Source organism: Lissotriton vulgaris, chromosome 1_1, assembly GCF_964263255.1.
Source record: "Lissotriton vulgaris chromosome 1_1, aLisVul1.2, whole genome shotgun sequence".
NCBI lineage: Eukaryota > Metazoa > Chordata > Amphibia > Caudata > Salamandridae > Lissotriton > Lissotriton vulgaris.
In genome coordinates this window covers 1,946,335,051-1,946,359,972 of record NC_141685.1, presented here as the reverse complement: position 1 = coordinate 1,946,359,972, position 24,922 = coordinate 1,946,335,051, and the positions used below count along the sequence as shown (strand labels likewise).

Sequence of the window (24,922 nt, the reverse complement as noted above, 5' to 3'; positions counted from 1 at the left end):
ATAAACAAAAAAGCATTATTTTCTTTCTTAATAACATTACACTTATAGTTACCACATCTGCCAAGCCTATCTATCATATGCATCAAGTCTGCGTACCATAACTACCATGTCTGCCTACCATACATAGGACACCTTCCCTATCAAAAGGGACCCAACTACCATAGCTATCATTCCAGAAACTACCATAGCTACCAAATCTACCTCCCTTGCATAACCTACCTACTCATCTGCAACGCGCATATCTTATGCCTGCCCTGAGGTGTCAGTTGAGTGAAAAGGGGCCAAGTTCAGCCTACGGTATGTCTAGTAAGACACTAGGGTAATGCAGCGGAAAAGTACAGGTTGCAGCTTCTTCGAGGCGTGAAGATGTAAAGGCCATTGGTTCTTTAAAAGTACCAAGACCTGTTGGTTAGGTAATACTTGTTTGTCACATGATGGTCTACGAACTCCAAATCAAAGTCACCAAATGTCGCCCACAGTGTTTTCCTAATGCAGCCTTTGGACATGTTCATGCCATCTCATTGCGGATTAATAAATTGCATGAGACTTATCACCACCATCACTCATAGGTCTGCCCTTTAACAAACTGGCTCTTCCGCCCTTGTGTGAATTGCCCCTCCACCCGGCTCACACTCCCGCCCTTGAAGTTAGGCTACCCTACACCCATGCCCGATCTCTGAATTCAAATTTATCCCCATGCAGCACTCCATCTATCATCAACCCTGTCCTGAAGAGGATCCCAAATCACCGAGGATCGAAACGCCGTCGACAATTACAGCGCAATTCTTTGGCGCATTACCTCTAGGCTCATAACTGTGTTCAATTTAAAAACATTGAAATTATGTATATTTATTGTGGAGCCTTTACTGAATATTTCTAGTCACTTTGCGCCGACCACGCTGTTCACCACGTTCACTTGCGTCGTCACTTTCACCTTGTTATCACCTTGTCACCAAGTGCCATTTGGGTTGTTTCATGAATGCTTTCATGTACAGTGCTGCTTTTTAACTGTATCCCCCATTTGAAACAAGATGGTGATTAATAAGCCTTTCACAAATGCATTGAGACTCCTTGTTGTTCTTTACCTGTAATGCTTGATGCATGCATCTTTAAAACTGCCTTTTACATTGATACCTATTGGGACATTGTACCTTATATATACTGTATACCCAGTCCCAGTTTGGTTTATGGGTTTCACTCCTGTTCGTTTTCGCTCATTCAACAGGAAAAACACTATGATATGCCAGCGTTGACCTCGTCATAGTGCTTTTTTTAATGTGTCTAGAACCACATAACAACGCCAAATAGCACTGACATCCATTTAATGTTTTTTGTTGGGGACAGAAGGGTTGGAGGGGCAAGGGGAACCATGGGAGGAAGAAGGGTTAACAACACAACGGGCATGGGGAGAAGGATTGTGAGGGTAAATAACACGAGGGAAGAGAAGAAACACCACAGAGGGCTGTTGGAGTGCAGGAGAGGGGTTAAGCAACTAGATGGAAGTGAGCGGGAGGAGGGGAGGGGCAACAACACGGCGGAGGGCAGGGAGAGTACAGAGCAAGCAACACGAGGGAGGTGCGGGGAGAGGAAGGAGGGGATTGCAACACAATGGAGATCAAGCAGGTGGTGGGGACAAGAGTACAAACAGTGGGAGGGAACATATGCACTCGTATAGAGTGTATGTTAAAAAAAGAAGTTAAATAAAGTACTTGCAGGAGGTACAGCTTGTGGAAGGACACTGGTCGCTGAGAGGAAACTGTAACTGGTTTATGCTCCATGGCAGGAATAAACACAGGAAGACCCAGCAGGAAGTAGGAGGCAAGCAGGGGGTGGTGACCAATAGAAGCAAGGAACCAATAGGGACGTCGAACACAACCAATGGTAAGAAATGAGAGGCCTATTTTTTATTTTCATTTTTAAGCTTTATTTTTGTTGACAAACGATTTTTCTGACACAGCATGTGCGATGTCTCAGGCGAAACCTAAAAACTATAAGCACAATTTCTCCTAAGATATGTGCAAAATGGTCTAAGAAAGGTAAATTAAAACCACCTCGAAGAAGTGATGATGAAAGTTAGGCACCTTGGCAATGCTGCGAAAAGTTGTTCACTACAGTGAAAGTAAAATGAAAACTCAAATAACTCTCAGGGTGCAGGAGAATGGAAATCGGTGTTCTCAGATCTGCAGTCTGGGCAATTATACAGCAGCCAACAAACAAGGCATCTGCTCTGTGATGAAGGACGTTTTCCAGGAATACTAAATGCAGAAGAGAATGCACTTTTACGTCATCGCATATTTTTCCACAATGTCTTTATTTTGCGTCTGGATCATGTTTAACATTGTTGTTTGTTTTGATCTCACATCAAAATAAACGTTTAAGAAAGGAACACAGAAGAAAAGTAGACATGTTGTGCTCAATTGTACTGAATTTAACTGCTTTAGAAATATGACACAAAGGAAAATACTATTCAGAGGCAGAACAACAATCTCGGCGACCTCCTTAAAGTTCTTTGTACCAATAAAGAAGCCCAATATGTTTTTCTAACTCGTTCAGATTTGTTTATTTTAGTGCACTCCTCCCTAAATCGTTTGCTTTCATTGGGTAGAGAGTGATGGAGAAGGTATTTTTAAAGAAGAGGGTCTGCAGCTTTCTGTAGGGAATAGGTACTCCAGGATAGCGAGTACCTACACACATATTTCTATTTCAAGCGCTCTCAGTGAAGCAAGAAACAAACACTGCTCTACATACTAAAATATCATCTAACTTTGCACCTTGTATGGTAAACAGCAGGGAAACAATAAAAATGATACATTTAATAAAGGTGCTGCAGCGCAGTGGGTCCAACGTACCGGAGCATGTGAGCGGCATTGAAGACCACGTCGAACTCCGAGCTGTCAAGTTCCGCCGCCTTCTTCGCCATTTCCGCTGCTTCGATTAGACGCGATTCTTCCAGAAGGAACTGACCTGAAACAGAAATGAACCGGTTCTCTAAGCGGGTAATCATCACCTTAAGGAGAGTGGGCGAAACAATGCACGCGCGCTGCCATTTTAGGGTGCATATAGCCAAAGACATGTTTAACATTTAAAGAAAACAGACCTATGGCGGAATACCACATATGCATCGCTCTATAGGGGTTTCTTGTATGCAGCGAGCACAGAGGCACCTTCATGGATTAGCATTTAAACTATAAAAAAAAAATTGCAGATATTTCTTGGTAGTGGCCATAAAAAGTGCTTCACAGGAGCTCAACGTACACTCAGGTGGCAAATCATTAGGGTTGTGCTATGCTCATGTATCCGTGCCAAGCATTGTTGCTCTCGCTCATTGAATGGGACCTATACTTCATCATACCGGGGCCTTTCTTCTTTAAAACCTAGGACCTGCTCTATGGTTCTCCTGGATTTCACTCCCATCAGGTAGGTCAGTTCTCTACACTAGCACCTTCTACCTCCTCAGCCTACATGGATTCTCGTTCTTTCTTTAGCATCTATCTATTCTCCCTCCAGAGTCGCTCACACGCTACACAGACCACCTTCGTAGTTCAGCACCTGTCACACCTTGATGAAGAAACACTTACCTTCTTTTGGGCCTCTCCTCCCAACTGAGACACCAAATATGAATTCCTCCTTATCTGGGTCAGCCTGTCCTTTCCTTTCTAACCACATATTGCCTTTTTCTACCGCGGTTTTTTTCCTGCATGAGCCCTCATGTCTTCTATGGGATTAGTTCTTCCTTCCTCCTGGGTTTATCTCCCCAGGCACAGGTCCTCCCTCTTGAGCAGGGCACTCGTCCTTTAACACTCATGGGTTTCTCTGTCCTGCTGAGGTTGCTCCTTTCTACAGTAGAACCCATTTTCCTCATGATTCAGGCCTCTACCCTCGCATGTTATGTTAAAGAAATTTGTATTAGCATGGCGACCCAAAGGCATGCCAGCGCTGATTGAGGGAAACAGACTGTAGACTTCAACTCTCCGGGGTTACTTCACAAACAAAGGTGTTTTGCCCTTTTCTGAAGGCCAGGTAGTTATCAATTACCTGGAGGGAAAGAGGCAGGGTGTTCCAGAGTTTATCCACTTTGCACCTAAACGATCTTCCTCCCTTTCTAGCCCTCTTCACTGGTGGTTCTTCAGCCATCATGGTATGAGAGGACCCTGGACGCACAGCCACCTTTTACTTCTCCTCTCGTGGTCTTTCACCCTCCTTCTTCCGTAACTGGGCAGATGGGCCGTCAATACCCCCCGGCAGCTCTTAACCAGCACGGATCCTCAGCATCCCATCTTTTCCCTACACATGGGTCGGTCCTGCTTACTCGAAGATCATTCTCCCACTGAACAGATCCTATATCTCTGTAGCCCAGAAGTGCTTCCCTGGAGGAGAGTTTATTACAACTACTCATTTACGAAAGAGGTTAGGGGTTCCGGTAAAACGAATGAGCCGGTCACTATTCTGTCAAATGCAACTGCACGTATAACGTCACACTGGAGTGTGCATGACATGATGGGGAATTCAACAAGAAAAAAAGGGTGATGAGAAATCGATATTCAGTTTTCTTCCAAAGCTTTAAGATGTGCACAAAAAATAGATGCGTTGTGTGTCGAGTATGCAGATGTGTACATTGCAACAGTGTGCATGCATGTGTGAATATACTTTCTCAGGTGAGCTGGTGACATTGAAAGAAAAGTATAAAGGCAATTGTTGGCAGAAACAAAGCCACACACACTTCTCAACACGGTTGCTTTACTTTCATTGGGCACTATCCAGTGGTGTCCTACGCATACAGGGAGGTACGATCCTGTCCCACCAGCACCATCCGGCTTACATGGAGAAGCTGCTCTCCGCAGCCTCAACATTTAGAAAGGAAAACAGACAAAGTGTAACAATGTCGCATAGTCCTGATTTTAGTTCCTTCGAAAGTGAACTGAAAGTGCATAGTGTGCATGGCAGCAGCACAGGGGATGGAATGTCTTAAGGGCACCACGGATCATGCATGTTTGGGAATGCTGATCTTTCCTACCGCCTCATACATACACATGCTACGCATACCCACAAAGCCATGTCGAGGATAGGAGGCCCTATGGCACTAGCACAATCTTTGCATAATCTCGCCAAACACTGTTTGAAGTCGTGATAAGGCGGACCTGAGCTGCAAATGATCAGCCTCAGCCCAATTCTAGCTTCTGATAAAGCAGTTAGAAAGCCCCCAACCAGACATAACAGGCTCGCAGAGCCCGCCCAGCCACTGTAAAGAGGCTTGGATAAGGCCTATCTGCTAGTAAAGTTACATTTCACTGGAGGGGCAAGTCTGTGCTACAAGGTGAATGCACTGTGCAAACTCTCTCTGAGTAACAGAAGCAGTCCAGGATCACATCAGAAGCAGATTTACAGCTCACTTTAAAGAACCCTGCCTAAAAATGGCACCAATCTTTCCAGCAATGCCACCATTGCTGCCCTGCACCTTGACAATGACGCTTCTCCCTGCACCTCAGGACACTAGAGCCATCACCACTACAATCACTTCTCTCATGCACCTGTTGCCACCCACACTATACCATGCTGCCTCCAAAGTCTACCACAGCCCTCTCTTATACAGCTTGCTTCATGCATTCACACTGTAGTGAAACAGTATTCAGTCCTGGGCAGCAAACACTGTCTACTGCTAAAGCCAGTCACAGCCATGGCTATGGCTTTTAAATAGTTTCTTCAGCAAGCAGCAGGAAGCAGTTAAAATACAAAGGGGACTAAACTCACCACTCTGTTGGCAGTCTTGGACTGACTCCAGGTGCTTGTTGCAGCAGGGTATAGTACTGTGACTCCGAGCACAGCGCATGGCCCAAATGAAGGAAGCCCCTCAAAGACTGGTTGGGTACTGTGGGGATGAGACCGATCCTTGCATGGGAGACAACATGCCTGTGGAGATGGGTCCAGGTCTGTTTGTTGCCAGTACCTCCCAGGACAGGGAATCTGTTTCTACAGAAAGTCTAGGTATATTAAATATGTACAGCATGTGACCAGACACCATTCTTGCTTAAAAACTTCCCTTGATATAGACTGCAGCTATGGGATCAGAACCGCATAGCTGCCAAGGTTTCAGATTGCCATGTGTGACATTTTAAAAATGTGAGTGAAATTATGAGTGACATTTCAACGACAATGAGTGACACTTTCTCACGAGCAAAAATCATGCAATTAAGACAATGGAAACTTCTAAACATCAGAAATTACAGCCAATTGAGCAACAAGAAACTCCAAGAACTTCTTGAAACTGTTGCAGAGCACCAGAAAAGGAAGGAGACTAACCAGAAATAATCCTACCTAACCTACATACATACTGATTATAAACACAGGGGTTTCGTTTCCATTTAGTTGCCTCTATGTTATGCTACTAGTACCTATTGTACATAAGTTGCAAGCATTGATGCACCACCAGAGCCCGGCATGCTGGTGGTCAAGTTAACTGCTGCTGCAGCAGGGCTGGTTTTGCGGAGCGCAGACGGCCGGGCCGCCCGCGACGCCGCAATCAATCATGCGGCCGGCCTGCCATCATGAGAGAGGCTGTGAGCAGCAGGCAGGCAGCCCGCACTTTCAGATCCCCCGCCGCTTTACTAACTTCCTGTTCCTGGGCCGGACGTGACGGCACTCTACTGCAGCACATCCGGATTAAAATCCTGGCCCCCTCCTGGTGACACGGTCAGTGACTGGCTGGCTAATACGGACTGAGAGGGCAGGCAGGCGGGCCCCCTGCTGTGTCTGATGAGCCGTGCTAGCGCTGCAACCGCACCATTGCTGCATTCTGTTTCCAGGGCAACAGGCAGCTCCTGGCATTCAGAGACAGTGCAGTAGATACATTTCTAGCGCTCGGCTCTCAGAGCTGAGCGCTGCAGGGCAGTCTGGTTAACTGTTTAGGGACACACGGAAGTAGGCGCACCTCGGAGCAGCAGAGAGAGGCACGGGCACAGTGATTGAGGTGCCGCTGGTGGCTGGCCTGGCAGCAGGTGCAAAATGCGTGACATTGCATTTCAGTGCGGTGATGCTGATCACCGCACTGAAATGCGTGAGCGTCACACCTGTTGCGTGACGCTTGGCAGGACTGGAACAAGTTGCAATGACATAATTGCCAGGGTCTTGAGATTGCTTTCAGTCAGTGGCATGAGTGCCACTGCTACATCACTGTTGATGAGAGATAGTGACCTAATTGGATAGGGCTGCAAAACTACTATAATGTACTAAAACGCATCGGCTGGGAAGCTTTGATGCACCTTCTTGGAGCTCTGATATTGCTAGTTTCCAAGAACACTGCTAGAGTCTGATGCGAACGCCAGATCCTCCGATATAATTGTGATGTACTTAATTCAATTCTGGAACTGCGACATGGCTACCAGGGACTGTTTCTGTCAGTGCAGCGGTTGTTACATCACTACCAGGGGTTGTGACACCACTACTGGGGACTGGCATCAGTACCAAAACTAGGACAACTGTGCTTTGTATGGTTATACCAGGGAGAAGAAGACTCAATATCCCTGGCAGAAACTTAAGAGCCCTTGTGTGAGTGAATGAGGATGTCTGTCTTGGTCTGGTCCAATTATCTCTGGCACACCCTACTGTATCAAATGCACGCATATAATGGGCATTCTGGGTCACCTCGGCATGATGGCCCATCAGCGATTTAGAGAAATTTTGGCTATATCTGTCACGGTGTACCAGCCATATTTCTAGGCCTTCTTGGGGACATTCAGGCTGACCTTTGCATCAGGAGCCCGTCAGTGATTTGGTGACATACTAATCTTGACAATCTGGCATTACTGGACATTTTATGCATGCTAGCAATTTTTGCTCAGTTGCCACCCAATGACACTTATTACCATTCTTGGCAACATCTGGCTACCCCAGGCATCATGGAGGTATTCCTTGCTATAATGTGGCCTGCTAGGCAATAGTCTGACTACCATAAAGGAATAGTGGCCCATCCTTGCCCTATTCTGGCCAAGATTGATAAAATTTTTAATATCCCCGCAATAACATAAGTCCGTCCTTGACTAATTGATCCGATACCTGCCATAATTGGCATATCTGGAATAATCCTGCTGAACATTGTGGAAATGTGATCAACTTCCCTGGTATGTGATGATAAATCGGCATGAAATATGCCTATATTAGGCAATCAAATATGGAAGTAATTGGTGAAAACGAAAATGCCCAGAAGATGTTTGTGGACAAAAAAATATATTTATTAAACATGAAAACCTGGACAACGTTTCTGGACTAAATATTATTTTCCTGGAAGTGAGAAGCTTGTGTTTGGAGGAACTGAGGGCAGTTACAAAAACGAAAATGTGTTTGAAGGTGAAATGTTTATTTTCAGAAATTCACAAACAGATGTTTTGAACATTTCTGAAGTATATTTAAAGTTAATATTTGACAGAGATTTCCTGCCGAGTATGGGGGACTTATTTCTTAATTCGATTCCCTGATACCAAAGAACACTTTCTACCATGCTTATTTCATGACTTGCCTGAAGGCCTTTTGTCTTCTATATTCATAAAGCTTTTATGATATCACAACTACTGCTATAACCATGAAGCATGAGATCTGTTTCTGTGTCACTTAGCAGTAAGTAGTATCGAGCCTGTAGGTTCTGTGTAGCTCTGCCGTCTACAACATTTGCTTCTGAGATTTGAATTACATTTGAGCTGCCCAGCCTGCCTTTTCCGTGCAGAGTCTCCGCCACAACAAATGACTAACATGCATTTGCAATGCAATAGGTCTCGCGTTTATGTGAGTTTGAGCTATTGGCATTGTAAATGACAATGCCTTTTATTTATGTTTCAAAAATAAAGCATAAATAAAAGCATTGCCATTTACAATGCCAATAGCTCAAACTTGCTTAAATGCGAGACCTATTGCATTGAAAATGCTTGTTCTTTCATGTAGGCATGCTGGAAATTGAACAGGAGGTGTCCTGGTTTTATACAGCTTATTTATTCTAGCCTTGTATTGGACCACCGAAGTAAACCCACTAACGACCACACATCTGCCCCGTGCCTCTCAACTCATCATAAAAACACGAATTCTATGGGTCAATCATCAAAGAACCTCTCTCCCCACCCAACCACCGGCACCATGGCAAGTCTGAGAGCGAGGGGGCGCGCTATGACTGGGAGATACGAGAGATGGCTGAGGGGGGACACTTTTTGTGCTGCACTTGCACTGGGGTCAGGCGCCTGCTGTCACATCCATCGCTGTCCGCGGGCACTGAAGGGTTAACCCTGTCGCAGAGCTGCTCGTCCTTTCACCTTTGTTGCATGGTGAACGGATCCAGTCTCAGTGGAGTCTCTAGAGCTTGTCCCAGTGTTTTTGTGGTGGGGAGTCCCAAGGGCTTTACGTGGCATGAAAAAACTAGGGGTGGGAGGGAGTTCTCAAAGTTGTGTGGCCAATGTAATTAAGAGCGGGGCTTAAAAACACGTAAGCTAAAAATCTGGTTAGCATAGTGTGCCGCTCAACTTGTATTTTGCTGTGTGTGCTCCTGAGGCACACTCTCACCCCCCGCATGCTCTCGCACACCCAGAGAGGCACACTCGCACCCCCTGAGGCACACACTATCACCCCCTGAGGCACACACCATTCCCTCTTCATACTAATCCTCATTCCTGAGAGACAGACTCACGACCATCCTGAGACAGTCAAAGTGGACGTTAAACTCGCACCTAAATCCAGCGTTATAAAGTCTGTTACTGTACCCGGCACAAATAATATTCCTGTTTGCATGAAAATGTACAAAGCTGTGTGCACGGTGTAAACACTGGATGCACAACAGACCAATGTTTGCGCGGCGGGGGGGGGGAGGGGGGGGGGGAGGTGGATGACGTAGCACCCGAGATAGACAGACACTCTGCATAAGTGAATAATGATCTGGGAGATGCAACGCGCTGAAATACTTTGGCATCAGATCTCTGTTCCTGAAAGAAAATAGGACCAGATTTACTGCAACAGCAAATAGATAACTAGGCGACGTGTTAAAATAATCCAGGGTGCTGCCAAATACGTCACACTGTTGCTTAGATAAATCAGGGTGGCAGCGGTGCGCATATTACAGCGATCACACGCACACACTACCAAGTAGAATGTGTGGTAAGAACAGTTTTCTTTTAAAAATCAAAAAGCTGCACATAGCTTACATGCTAAATCTTATGTGCCAATATAAATTTACTGTACGCTGAGCTGACGGGGGGAAGGAAAGCGAAAGCAAGAGATGCGCGCACTTTGCCGCCGCTTTCTCTGCCGAAGGGAGACAGGAGGTGGCACGCACGGACAGGAGATGTGTTTCCCTTCCAGCACCAAAGCAGCAACAAGAGCCTCGCTAGCGAAATATCGCATGCGCTGCGTTCGCACGCGAGACCTAAAAATCAATGTGCGGACTTTGGGCTGCATTTACTTTGTCGGCAGACAATTCACACTGCACTGCAGCGCCTACTAATTAAATAGCGCTGGTGTTGAAGGTGGCGAACTGCCTGTGGGCAGGGTGGGCAGCAGGGATATGGGGAGGGGGGTAAACACTGACGTTGAGAGTGTGCCTGTGTTTGCCCTGCAGTAAATTGCCTGCAGATCCTGAAAATCTGCTGTGAAAGGACTAGACTGAAATAAAGGAGGGAAGAACCATTTTATATGCATTTAGAAAAGTGTTAGGCCAAGTTAGCTTGTATTACAAGATATTATATCTGTCAGTGATAAAGATCTGTGTAGCTCTTTAAGTTAATATTGCATCCATTGTCTTGGCATCATTTTAAGAAAGGTTTCTGAAGAGGCAAAATCCCTGGGGAAGGTAAGGTTGGTCTTACACTCTAACAAAATGATGAAAATGGGTCAACAATGTGCTTTTGACGCCGCTCTTCTTTACAATCCCCCGACTGCCTACAGAAGTCCGGCTGAGGCCGAGTTGGTCACTTCGCTTCTCTCCATCAGTTCGATTCAAGGAAGGTATTTACAACCAAATACTTTCAAAGTTCACCAGCTCTTCTAAGCTGCGGTGCACTACGACTACAGTGCCTGCCTCCAACAAACCGAAACGATAAGATACAGACACAAAATGCACGGGTCACTCACACAGACAAAAAGTACTGAATGGACCGCATTATAACGCAAGCATAAGTCACGCAGCACAGTAGGACAGGCTCTACATGTTCAAGGAAGAGCTCCAGCACAGGCAGCAGGAATGCAAGATACAGAAACACACGTCTCACTGCTGTGCAGTACAAACACACAGGGATGGCAGACTCTGCCTAAATCAGCAAGACAAATGACAAAACGATGCAGCGCTAAAGGAGAGGAATGAATGTATTATGTTCAAATGCAGTTGTGGCACGTTTGTAAGATTTACAACTGAATACCACATGCACACAATGTTTTTTTCTGGATTCAATGGTCCATTTGGGATAACACTTACAATATTCATCATAAATGTGACGTTTTGTCATGAATCCACTCTGAGTAGCCTTATTCAGAACCAAGCAAGCGATCGAGTAATCAGTTGAAGGTGTGCTTGTGTGGGCTGTCACAGCTCATTTGAAAGTGTAAAACCCCAGTTTGACTCCTGTGACTGCTAGGTCATCCAGTTCAGCACATGTGCGAAAGCATTGTTGAGTATTAATACAATGTCCTGTTTATGCCATGATTAGTTGCATTATACTAACAACTATTAACCGCTTAAGAAGATCAAGCATAGTCAGCTAGAGAATCAAGAGGATCGTGGCAGAAGACAGTAGGCTGGCAGGGAAATATGGAGACAACCCAACAAGGTTGGCACTACAGCCATAGATTATGGTCTACTCTACTGCAAAGTGCTTTTAAAAAAAAAACTTCATGTAGTCAACATTCATTGTATCATTTAATAACCCAGTAGGTGGCATGATGCATCTCTGCGTAGACACCACTTCGCCCCAGAAATGATGCCCACCGAAGCGCATTGACATCAGTTCTTTCTTGACACAGTTCGCACCCACAGGGATAAAATAACCAATTGTTTGGGCTAGGGTGCAATCTCTAATTTGGGAACTGTTTAGATGGAAAAAATTTCACTCCACAGAACGGGATGGTGGGAGGGTGGTGCGGCATCTGAGGTTAGATGGATTATCCACCAGCAAGTACTTAAGCGACAAAGGTAATTAACTTCTTCTTCTGATGGATAATTTTAACCATAGATGCTTCACTCTCAGAACAGATACCAAATATGCATATACGCTGGTACGGTTGATGAGAGGGATGCAGGAAGCCAATAGTACAAGTATCTCAAAGCTCCTCTCACTGAGACCTAGGACTGAGGCTGAAACATTGGGATCTTAGCACAAATGTCATGGGGTCTCTGGTCTAGAGGGAATGTCTGACAACGCACCATATCTAGGATGGCTCAAATGAAAGGGAGTCTTTGTCAAGGAGTCAGATGTGAATTTGGCAGGTTGATAATAAACACTAATTATGTTAGAAGACTCAGTTGTCTGGAGGTGGTCCACGACGTACTATGGCAAACCCCCTTCCACACCCCTATCGTTGAGGTAGGGAAAGACAGGTACACCCAATCTTTAAAGGTACACTGTGCCCACCTCATCAACTTTTTTTTTAACACCCGAGGTGCACTGATAATGCCGAAAGGAGCACCGCAAATTGAAAATGCTTATTTTCCACCTTGAACTGCAAGTAGCGCCTGTGGGCCTGCAAGACAGACATGGAAGCAGCTGTCCTCAAGGTCAAGCCCTACCATCAAATCTCCTGGATCCAGGGCAGATAGAACCCGGGTCAGGGTAAGCATTTTGGATTTGTCTTTCTATAGACAAAAATTGAGAAGTGAAGAATCTAGAACCGGACTAAGGACTCTGCCCTTTTTTGGCACAAGTAAATAACAGGAGTAATATCCAGTTTTGATTTTGAGGCTATGACTGTAGTTCCTTTAGCCAAAAGAGTCTGAAATTCTTGAAGCAAGACACAGAAGTGGTCCTCCCAAAGCTACCTTGATGTAGTTGGAAGGGACAGAGGGTCAAAAAGGAATGGCAGGGCGTGGCCAAGTAAAACCATCTGCAGGACCCACCTGTCAGATGTTATGGACTGCCACCCATAGAGAAAATTATGGAGTCTGCCTCCCACAGGGTGGTTCCATGTCGCAACGGGCAAACTAAAGCAGCTAAGAAGATGTTGTTGGAAGGACCAGTGACTGGGAGGTTTACTGTCCTTGCAGGCCTGAACGGTATGCAGATGTCTGCATGTTACATCCCGTACCCCCAAAGGATTAGGGTGCCTGTTGCTGGGGGGGGGGGGGGGGGGGGGGGGGTATTGGTGTTGCCTATAAGCAGAACCCCTGGCAATGCCTCAGAAGAGGCAATACTGTTAGGAATACTGCCCTGCAGATGAAAAAAGACATAGGAAGCAAACTTTGGCTCAACTTTCCTTTACACCGCTCTAAGGTGAAATCAACTTTCTCATCAAATAGGCAACACCCCTGAGTGACGCCTAAACGTCACCGAAAAGTCTGTGGGTCTCATTCATATGTGGAGCCAGAGCACACCGCTAATCCAGACTGCTCTTCCTGAACTGTTGATTGTGTTCAATTGGTGTGGAATTCCTCCAGGACTACTGGCAAGATCTCTTCAACAGAGTCCTATAATGTGTGGGAGCACCTACCCAGCAAATATCTGGAGCTAACTGACCAAAGAACAAGAATAGATGAAGAGGACACCTGCTTTCTAAAAGCCTTCGGTTTCTTCAAATGCATAACTGGAAGGGCCATAAGACAACTGTTTAGATTGGTCCTGCTAGTGGAGGCCTAAAGCACCAGGCTCCATGGGGTAGGGTAGTGTGCCAAAAAAGCAGGGTTGACCAGAGAATGTCGGTTGGCGTCATGCTACCGGTCTATTTATAGGTGGGTAGAAACCAGGTTTAACCCAGGTTCTTATGAGGATGTCAAGTCAGGGCTTTATTCCTTGGCAGCAAGGGCTCAGACAAAGGTTGCCCAAGCTGCAGAACTTCAGTGAGTACATTTTGTTTTTCCTTCAACAGATAGTAATTGTAAATCTAGGACTTCCAGCAGCCCGTCTGATGACAACAGTAAATGAGGCTCTCTCTTCGGTTCAGGGACCAGGGGAAGAACACAGACCAGTGTCAGAGGAAGTGTCTAGTCCACTGAACTCTTGTAGGTCCCGATAGAAATTATCATCATCATCATTGTAGGGGAAATCAGTCCCCATCATCTGCATTGGTGCCAAAGGGTAGCTGGCATTGGTCAGAATCTGATCTGAAAAGTTGTTTGACTTCTTGAGGGCGGCTCCTTGGCAATGGTGCCATTTCGTCTGAGTCATAGTGAACAGGGGCCAGGTGTGTTGAAACAATTCAAGGATACGATCTCAGTCAAGATTCGGTTTGGATTTGGAGAGTGTAATAGGGATCGTCTTCGTCCTCCGCCATCAGCAGTATCAGGGTCAGCATTGCTTGGGCCGTAAAAGGCATGGGTCGTGGTGCCACACATGGAGTCCGCTCTGGACTCAGAGCTGAACCAAAAGAAGGGTAAGGAGGCACAGACAGCATCAAGGCTCAACCTGCCTGTGGTAACCTTACTGGAGACCTCCATAGAACCTTGGGGACCAAAGGCGCACTAGAGGGAGTCAGTAATGTGCCAAAGATTAGAACCGTGGCTCCCGGGAAGGTCTCAATCTCTAGCAGCCTCAAAGACAGGCCCCAGAAATATGGGGTGCATTGTGATCAGCTACACACTCAACTGCTCAGCGGGTGACTGGAAAGAAGACTAAGGGGCAACTTTAAGTCCATATGACTTCTCCGAAGGAGAGAAGCAAGCCTGGGCCGAAGTCGACTAGGACTTCTTATGTTGCATTTTGGACTTTAACTTACCCGAAGACTTGGATCATGATGACAAAATATTGAAGGAGTGGCTACAACTTGGAGTAGTGGCTCAAACCCAAATATCAGAGACCTACTTCGTGGGTATCTATCCCAGACATCTGCTACTGACAGTCCCTTCAAGGCTTAAACCCTATAATTTTAGTGGACTTGCTCCAATACACTCTGGAAAAAAAACTGTCCAAAACTAAATCCATCAACTAATGAGACAAAGTTAGGAGCTAGCTCTGGGTCGGTGTACGAAGGTGAGGAGAAAAAGGAACAGATGTCGGCTTACTTGGATGATGCTCCTGCAGTCATTTCAGGGGTGGAGTAGTGTTGACGCAGAGCCACACTACACCACATACCGGTGCTTTGTTGCTATGCTGAAAAATCTTCTAGATCCATTCTATCACTGGGTTATTGTAATGGTTAGAAATCTGCGGTTAGACATATCCTTTGGAAGCACATTGATGAGAAACAGCAACACGGAGCATAGGGAGAGAAGCACATGGGGAAAAGAAGCACATGGGCGACAGAGAGCAAAGTGAGGGAGGAAGTACATGAGGGAGACAGCTGGAAAATGTGTGAACTCTCTTGCAGCGCTTAAATATTTGCCGCTGGCAAAAAAAGCAGATTTGCAAGTCACAATTCAGAGTGCAGCAAGACAGACTCAGGCTCCCCACCCTCCCAAAAGTCAGCAACTAATTCAGTACCATTAAACTGGGTAAAAGCTACACCAGTTACAGTACGTAGAAACAGCTAAAGTGAAATATGACTCACTACAAATAAAAGAAGTTATGTCTAGCGACAAGTAGCAAAATACAATGAGATCACCAAATCCTTTTAACATAATAAAACAGATACAACAAAACAAACAGTCTTTTGTTTAATCTGCTGGTGGAACAAAGAGGAAGCTTGAGGATTCGTGGCAATCTCCACACCAGCACGACCGGAAAATTGCCAGTCACCACAGCAATATAAATGTATTCAAAACTCCAAAGCGAAGCGACTCGAAAGGTGTGAATCCAAGTTCAAAGATAAGCAAACTTCATAATGTAGCCAATAAACGATTAAGTGGCACAAAACACGTAACGAAATGTATTGGTGAAAGCAATTTTAAGAGTCATTAGTTTAGCGTAATTGCGACCTTGATAACATCCGCAAAATTCAGCAGATGAAGACTTAAAATGTCTACAAAAGGAATAAAGAGGGATGGCTGTTGTGTCGTGGGGGCAGGCCAGGTGATTGTGTGGGGGCACCTGGGGGCAATCTCTGGAAGGGAGGCCTAACACGTGGCAGCGGCACAATAAGGACTCAGACACGCTTTTGGTTGGCTTGGTTACACACGCCGCTGCCAACTGGCGTACGTGCGTGCTGGGACCTCTTTTATTTTAGCTAGGTCACGTGGTGCTACGCCACGCGCTTGTTACGGCACGGGCGTAAGATAGACTAGGCTGTCGTGTTGCCCCTTTAAGCTATGTGTAGAATTGTTTTGCTTTGACATTCCTTTCTGTCATAGGATTCTCTTCTAGCCTCTGTGCTGACAGTTGCTGGGAAGAAGTCCAGTGAAAAGATTGACATTATTGGTTTCAAGCCTTTAAAGTTCAGATTTAAGGACAGGGATTCCCTGGGGAAACTTTATGTGGCTAAACGTGGTCCTTCTGTCCTTGGATGGAGAGAACAGAGAGATTTAGATATTATCTTGAATCCCAATAGTCCTGAACCAGTTATAGTAATTAGTGATGGTGAAAAAATTGGTGAGTCCATGTTTAAAATATTTCCCAAAGTGTTTAGTGGCAAAATTGGTAATCTTCAAGGATTTTCTCATCGTATTGTCTTGAAGAGTGATACAAAACATAACATTTTTAAAGCTAGGAATATACCTATTTTGGTTCGTAGTGATGTTGAAAAGGAGTTGGAGAAGTTGGTTGGAGAGGATATAATTGAAGCTATAGAATCCTCCGAATGGATTTCTCCAGTTGTAATCGCCAGACGTTCAAATGGCAAAATTCGGCTATGTGTAGATCTTCGCCATTTGAACGAGAACATTGTAATTGATAAGTGTCCATTACCTAAGATTTCTGAAATGTTGTCTTCCGTTAAAGGTGCCACTATTTTTTCTACATTGGACCTTTCTGTTGCTTACCATCAGATCTCCTTAGATTCTGACAGCAGACATCTTACAGCATTTATTACCCCCATGGTGTGTTTTCAATTTAAAAGGATGCCATTTGGTTTGGCCTCCGCTGCTGCCATTTTCCAACGTATTATGCACCAGCTGTTTGGCAAACATCCTAAAATTAGATTTTTTCCAAGACGATATTTTAATTTATGGAAAGGATGAGGTTGAGCACAATTCCATCCTTGAAGAGGTTCTTAGTATTCTGGAAAATAAAGGTTTAACCATTGAGTTTTCCAAATGTCATTTTGGGGTTAAATCTGTGACTTATCTAGGTCATGTATTGTGTTCAGATGGTGTTTCAACCAAACCCAAGCTAGTTGATGCTATTAAGGAAGCACCCTCCCCAACTAGTAAGGATGATGTTCGGTCATTCCTTGGAATGGTAGAATTCTATTCTAAATTTGTTAAAGGTTTCTCTAGTAAAGTGTTTAATATTAGACAACTTTTGAAAAGTAAGGTCAAATTCGAGTAGTCTGCTCTTTGTGAAAATGAATTCAATGGTATTAAATCCGACATCATCAATGCCCCAGTGTTATCCCCTTTTGATTTAGGCCTTGACTCTGTTATTACTGTGGATGCCAGTAACAAGGGTTTGGGAAGCGTTCTTTCGCAAATTGACAGTTCTGGAAAAGAACACATTGTTGCTTTTGAGTCCAGGGCTCTTTCAGTTCCTGAAAGTAAAGTTTCTGTTATTGAAAAGGAAACTCTTGCTGTTGTTTGGTCTTTAGAACATTTTCGGAGTTTTGTATGGGGCAAAAGATGTGTAGTTAGAACTGATCCTAAACCCCTTACCAAACTGCTTTCCACTGATGGTCTTTACAATGCCACTGCTAGAATTGCTAGGATGACTATGTGTTTATAAGACTTTATAATCAAAATTGTATATTTTCCAGGCAAAAGCAAAGTTATTGCTGATTTCCTTTCGCGCATGCCCTCAGACTTGCAAGAGTGTGCAATTAATGAGTGGGATTCTTTTCAAATTGCTCTCATCCATGATGAGAACCCTTTTTGCATTGAGAAGAAAGTTTGGGCTGAGGAGTATGTTAAGGATAATGTTTTGATCTCTGTTATTTCTTCTATTCGCGAAGGTTGGCTGGAGAAAAGTAAATTTTCACCTGATCTTAAACCGTTTTGGGAGGTCAGGAATGAGCTTACTGTTTTGGATAATACGATTTTTCGTGGTGACAAAGCTGTTCCTCCTGTAACGTTGAGGAACTCCATTTTAGGGTTATGTCATAAGGATCATTGTGGAATTGTCAAGACCAAGCAGAATATCAAACAGTGGTACTGGTGGCCTGGTATTGACGTCATGTCTGAAAGAATGGTACGTGAGTGTGTGGTTTGTTCAAACTCAGATAAAATTCTTAACACTTTAAAACCTGATATGTGTGTACCGGTAGTTCCTGATGGTCCTTGGCATACTGTTGCAATGGATATTATGGGACCTATTGGGGACAGTCACAAATTTGTGATTTCTATCATTGACATTTTTTCTAGATGGCCTTGCATCACCATTGTATATAGAGTTGATTCAGCTACTGTTTTGGAATTTATTGATAAAGTTTTTATGGAGGAGGGCCTACCTACTCAAATTATTAGTGACAATGGTGTCCAGTTCCTATCAAAACTGGCTAAATCTTATTTCGACAGAACAGGTATAATTCATAAAACTACTTCATTATACAATCCGAGTGGTAATGGATTATGCGAGAGATTTAATAGAGTATTGAAGAGTGCCATTCAACTTGCTAGATTGAAAGGAGAAGATTGGGAAGTTGGCGTTTACAAAGCTGTTTGGTCCTACAGAACCAATATTCATGATGCATTAAAGCTGTCTCCATTTGAAATTATGAGAGGTCGTGTCGCTAGGACTAAGTACAATCCTAATTGGTTGCATAAGAAAGATTGTTTGGATATTTGTATGAATGAAATTAAAGGCAATATTGTTGAAAAACATCTCCAATATAAGAAGAATGTTGACAAATTTGCTTCTGGTTCTGCGAAGGTTGAAACTGGAATGCTGGTTAAAGTTAAAAAAAAACCTGGAAGGTTCGCAAAGGTGAATCTCAGTTTTCAAAACCTTTAACGATTAAGAAAGTGTTACGTAATGCTGTCCTGTTGAGTGATGGAAAGATGTGGAATTTAAAGAGAATTGCTATTTACAAAGGGAAGAAGGATTTTTGTGCTGATAATTCTGCAAATTTTCCTAATATTTCTCCAGTTCCTCAAATTGTTCAAAAAGAGGATCATGGTGGTTTGCTCTTTTCTGAAAATATTTCTGCTCCTTCTGAAAATACTTCTGTTCCTGTTTCTACCTCTAATGATGTTATCCCTGGAGGTATTAACAATGAAGCTATTCCAGAAGTTACTAATATGGAAGGGTTGGTTTCCACTGGAAATGTTAATGATTTTCACAGTGCAGATGAATGTTTTTCTTCTAATCAAAACATCAACAACACCTCTGTTAAAGATTTCAATTGTACTAAGGATACTGTTATTGGAAAGAAACGTGTTTGTTCCAAACATATATGGTTACAAGATTTTGTTTGTTAATTATTTGTTTTTTTTTTCTTTTTGTTCATAAGGAAGAAGATGTGTCGTGTTGCCCCTTTAAGCTATGTGTAGAATTGTTTTGCTTTGACATTCCTTTCTGTCATAGGATTCTCTTCTAGCCTCTGTGCTGACAGTTGCTGGGAAGAAGTCCTGTGTAGGTTGTACCCTACCCTGCTCCTGTGCTTTTCTACCAATAAACTCATCATTTCTACTAAATATTGAGTGGACTCAATACTACATAGGCCCATTAGAATACACACCACCCCTTCCGATCCAGGCCGGAGACTACCGATTTCAGGGTGAGACTACAGATTTCAAGGCATGCATGCAAAAAACAGAGCACATAACATTAGCATATATGCCATCCCTCTCAATTCGGACAGGAGACTACCAATTTCAAGGCGAGACTACCGATTTCAAGGCTTGCATGCAGAAAGCAGATTCCTCTGCGGGCTTCAGATGGCAGCAGCTGGTCTTGCGAGACTCGGATGATGCACGGGCAGTAACTGCTCCTGTAAGCCAGTGCACACCATTTTTGTCACGTTTTTCTGCCTGCTACAGAAATGTCTCTGTGCTCCTGCCAGGTATGGAAAACACCTTATATTTGAATTTCTGCTATCCGATCCCGCAGGAGCACACTTGCAAGTTCCCTGCACGGCAACAGACCCGAAGCGGGCCGCGACAAGTCATTGGGAGAAATACATTTTCCAGATTAGGTTTTAAAAATTTCCCACTTTACTCTTCCAAAGTGTTGGCATTTACGCTTTAGGACAAATATCATTCCCCTGCAATGCTATGCATTAGCTGAATCGGTCACAAACTTCCAATCGAAGCGAATTAATCAGCAAACTCATTTCTTCTATTCATTGTTCAATTCCACCCAGGCCGCTGCAGATAGCCCAGACATTTCAACCGGGCGGGCCTACGTCTCACCCAATGTTATTGTTAGAGTCTAAAACACTGTTTTCTCAGCCATTTGCTCAGTTAAGGTTTTCAAGAAACTATATTTTGCAACTTGAACAGGAAGGGGAAATAAATTACAATAAGGATGTGCAGATGTTCTTCGCCATACTGTTTGAGAAAGAGGAAGCCAAGAAACGGAGAATAAGGATTCACTTTGACACTTCTTTGTTTCACAAGAGTTTTGTGATCTTTCTGAAAGACCGGACTCCTATGTCTTGCTTACAAAAATACACACTGTTCTGCTTATGTAACTGTTTTCATCTTTGAAACGGAACTTTAAAAAAAAAAAAGGATATTTTCTTTAGCAGCGAACTGGGGATCACAAACAGCCTAGACAAATCACTGAACAAATTCAAATGCAACCACGCTGCAGCAAGAGAGCCAGTCACTCTACTCATCTCTGTACTCCCTAATAAGGGATTGGGAGCATTTTTTCCAAAAGCGCAAGTGACCTTCAATAGTGCACTTTCTGGTGGATGTTCTAGCTAACCGCAGATTCTGCACCTTTAGACCATCCCCAGGTGCCAAACTGAAACCAGAGAATCCTCCAGCAACGTTCATGTACACCAGTAAGAAGTGCCGTGTAGGTCCCTCTCTGCGCACTAACAACATGTCATTGCGTCTCTTTCATACCACATACTCAGATGTTTGGAAGGAAGAATAAATCACAGTGTGCTGGTCTTCTAACTTGGAACCTCTTTAGACGTTAAAGAGACCACTCCACAGAAGGGGCAGGTGGGAGGGCCATGAAGAAGTAGCAGTTAGAGTGTCCACCAGAAAGAGCATTACTGAAAGGAAGCAACTTGTTCTCCTGATTGACACTTATAATGGCTTATTCCTTGCCTTTAGAATGGATACCCATAGCAAAGCCGTCCAAAGTTGGAGGGTCTGGAGAGTGGACTCAAATCAAAGATTTTACACGACTGAGCAGGAGAAGTCTTGTTCCTGCTCTACTTGGCTGACAAGGCAGTAGTGCTATGTAAATATACTTACTGACCCCCGCACTGCCAGTCTGGCAGATGCTTAGAAAAGACACGCCTTGTGCCCTGGACTAGGTAGAATGAGCCTGTATTCTTTAAGGGAGGGCTGCTTCTACGCCAGTGCATAGCAACTTTTGTGCAGAGGACTATCCACCTTTACAGAGTGCTCTCCTGCCCCTGCTTGTTTTTCTTTGCACCAGAGAATCCCACCTCTCATCTAAACAATGGTCCTTTCTGCTATTGATGTAAAAGCGGAGTACTGTCTTGGGAGCAAGAAGATGAAGCCTCTCTTCCTCTTTTGAGGGGCGAGGCGGGGCAAAGTATGCTGACTGAGTGATTAGCTGGGCAATATGGAAAAAAGTCACAAACTTTGGTAAGTAGGCCACCGGGTCCTAAAAACTAATTATTCTGGAAAAAAAGGTGAGGGTTGAACGGTTGCACCAAAAAAACATGCTATTCAATCACATGAAAAGCTGAATTGATTGTAATGAGGAAGACAATCTTCAGTGTTAAGAGTCTTAGAAAACAGCTCAGCACAGGTCTAAGGGTGTGCACATGAGAAATGTTAACACAGTTTAAGGTTCACTGTGGTAAAAAATTGTTTGGAAAAAATATGGGAGTCAAATCTTTTACAAATTGCATCACAATCGGTGACAAACGAAGAAGGGCGGTCAAATAAATAGACAGGATGGAGGAGTTGGCAAATAAACCTTTCACTGTGCTCACCCCATGACCTTGTTTGCCTTATGATCAAACAAAAGACTATCAGACAGTTCAGTGTGTAAGGGGTAGGTGCTTCGCAAACCACACCTGGCAGCATATCAATCCCAGTGTCAAAAGTAGTTTGACTTAGTAGAAGGAAGTCTGGCTGAAAGGATGGCATCAACTACCTCCGAAAGCAAGTCAAACACATTTAGCTGCCACTGCTAAAGAGCCACGCATCGAGATGAAGTCTGTGGAGGCTCAGATGCAAGACCCTGTCTTGTTGCTGACAGGAGGCCGTTGAAATGACAGAGATAGTCCAGTCCAGTCCAGTCCAGTGGTAGGTGAAATTATAGGTATTTATTTCACAGAGTTGATAAAACACGTCTGTACTTGAAGCCTGGGTCTTAACTGTCTCTCCTGGAATCCCGAACACAGCCGTGTTCTTGATTCCAGGAATTACAGCAACACCACACATTCCCCTTCGTAAATATTGTTATGAATAAATAAACAACCCTAAAATAAACAAACTTCCAAAATTAATGAAATACAAAGATTAACAAGAAAATAACTCTCATATATAATAACATTTCACATAACGAAAATTGCACAGAAAACAGGAAAGTAATCTCATACTAGCATGAGTAAATACTCAGGAATTAATATACACATCTAGTCAAATTCATAATCTTTATACCACACAGGATTTTGTCGATTCCTTTGAACACGTTGGTTGTGAGAATTTTCACCATATGGTATGGTGAACTTTGTCCAAGTTTTAGCATTATTGGCAGATTTGGAATCTCTTGAGACTCAAGAACCATTAAACTTTTCTTTTGGCTATAACCACTGAGGTATCTTAATTATCTTAGACAAACTCCAAACTGGAATACCGAACACAGCGGTGTTCTGGATTCCAGGAATGACAGCAACACCACAGACGTCCAGAAGTAGAAGCCAGATTGGAGGACAAATGCTCAAGAGCTTTGGGTAACACACAATCCTGGCCCAATATGGGGCAATGTAAACTACTTGGGTCCCCAGTCTGCCTTGATCTTCTTCAGAACACATAGCAGGAGTAGTGAAGGAGGGATGGCATACAGGAATCCTTCCATATACTCAAGCTAGAGTAAGTCTCCTAAGGAGCACTTTAGAAGAAACTTCAGCACACAGATTTGGTGACCGAGTTTAACAATGGCGGATACATTTAGCTAGGTCATATCCCATTGTTCGATGATGTCCTGAACAACCTCAGGATGAAAACACCATTTGTGGTCCACAGGACAGTACCTGATCGGTTTGTGTGCTCTGGAATTCACAGACTCAGCATGGTAGTTGGCGACTAAGAAACATGTTTTGCTGGTCCACCCACCTCCAGAGACATAACACCTTCTGACACAGGATCCTACTTCACCTGCTTAGTGCAGTACCACACAACGGTAATGGTGTCCTTAAAGACCTTCACCAGCCTTCTTTGATGAATGCCAGAAAACTTTTAGGGCCAGATGGATTGCCTGAAACTCCAAGAAGACCTATACAGAGCAGGCTCTCTGCTTGAGATCAAAGGCCTCTGATTTCCACTTCTTCTAGGTGCCCCCCTCAAACCAAGCAGTGATGCATCTGCCACCACCATGAACTCTAAGCGGGAGAGAGAGAGAGTGACCTAGCAAAGGTTGGACTTTGCTAGCCACTATTACAGACCATATGACGTCTCCCTCAAGATCTGGATGGCGATGGAAAGGCATCCCTAATGATGGGCCCACTGGGTTCTGAGGTTACACTGCACGGCCCACTTATGCCACATGGCATTGAGAATGAGAAGGAGCCTGAAGACCAAGAAGCCTCAAAGCAATGCTCAATTTAATCAAGAATCGATATTAAGACATGGGGCTGATATCCTGATTGCCCCCGAATTGTTGCAGAGGTGGAATGGCTTTGAACACCATTGTGTCCAGAACAGTCCCACTGAGTGGAAGCCTGTGTGAACGGTTCAGTTGGGACTTCTGCTCACAGATGGTGAAACTCAATGACGCCAAGAGTATGTCTGTCATTCAGAGGTTGTCTACGTGTTATGTGGTGAGCCCAACTGTAGCAGCGGTTGTTGATATATGGGACTATGTGTTCTCCAACAACATGGAGACACTACCACAATCACAACTGTGAATCTTAAAATAGCCATAATAACACTGAAAAAGAGTATGGTAAATTGAAAGTGTACCATGAACCGCAGGTAACACCTGCGGGACTGCAGAACAGGCATATGGATTAATACCATCCTTTCCCTTTCACTGATTTTAGTACCTGCTCTATGGTACCCTCAGAGAACAGAAGGTGGACTTCCTGCATCAAGATTGTTGAATGCTCTTTTAAAAGTCAACCCAGAGTGGAAAGGGTGGGGGAAGGATGAAGGTGAATGATAGAGCATAGCACTTTTGCAAGACCCATGTGGAAGACCCCTCTGTCTGAAGTGATTGATCTTCAGCTGGGAAGGAAATATTGCATCCTGCCTCATACCAGCCAGGCATAAACATGAGAGGCTAACAATGTTACTTGGTAGTCACTAAAGTAGCCGGAAAATAATTGGAGGTTTGCTGTCCGCTGTCCCTGCTAGCTGAAGCAGCTTCTGCAAGAGCCACAGAAGCAGCCTCGAAAGGACACTGCTGGCTGT

General features: G+C 44.2%; 1 protein-coding gene across 2 annotated transcripts in view; it reads right to left on the bottom strand.

The window, feature by feature from the left end:
• Nucleotides 1-24,922, bottom strand: part of TMTC2 (transmembrane O-mannosyltransferase targeting cadherins 2) — a 675,216-nt gene that overhangs the window by 107,336 nt on the left and 542,958 nt on the right. For both annotated transcript variants that reach the window (XM_086919639.1, XM_086919642.1), the window contains exon 10: nt 2,850-2,964. In XM_086919639.1, the coding sequence (XP_086775765.1) occupies nt 2,850-2,964 (115 nt within the window). The remainder of the gene's footprint in view (nt 1-2,849; nt 2,965-24,922) is intronic.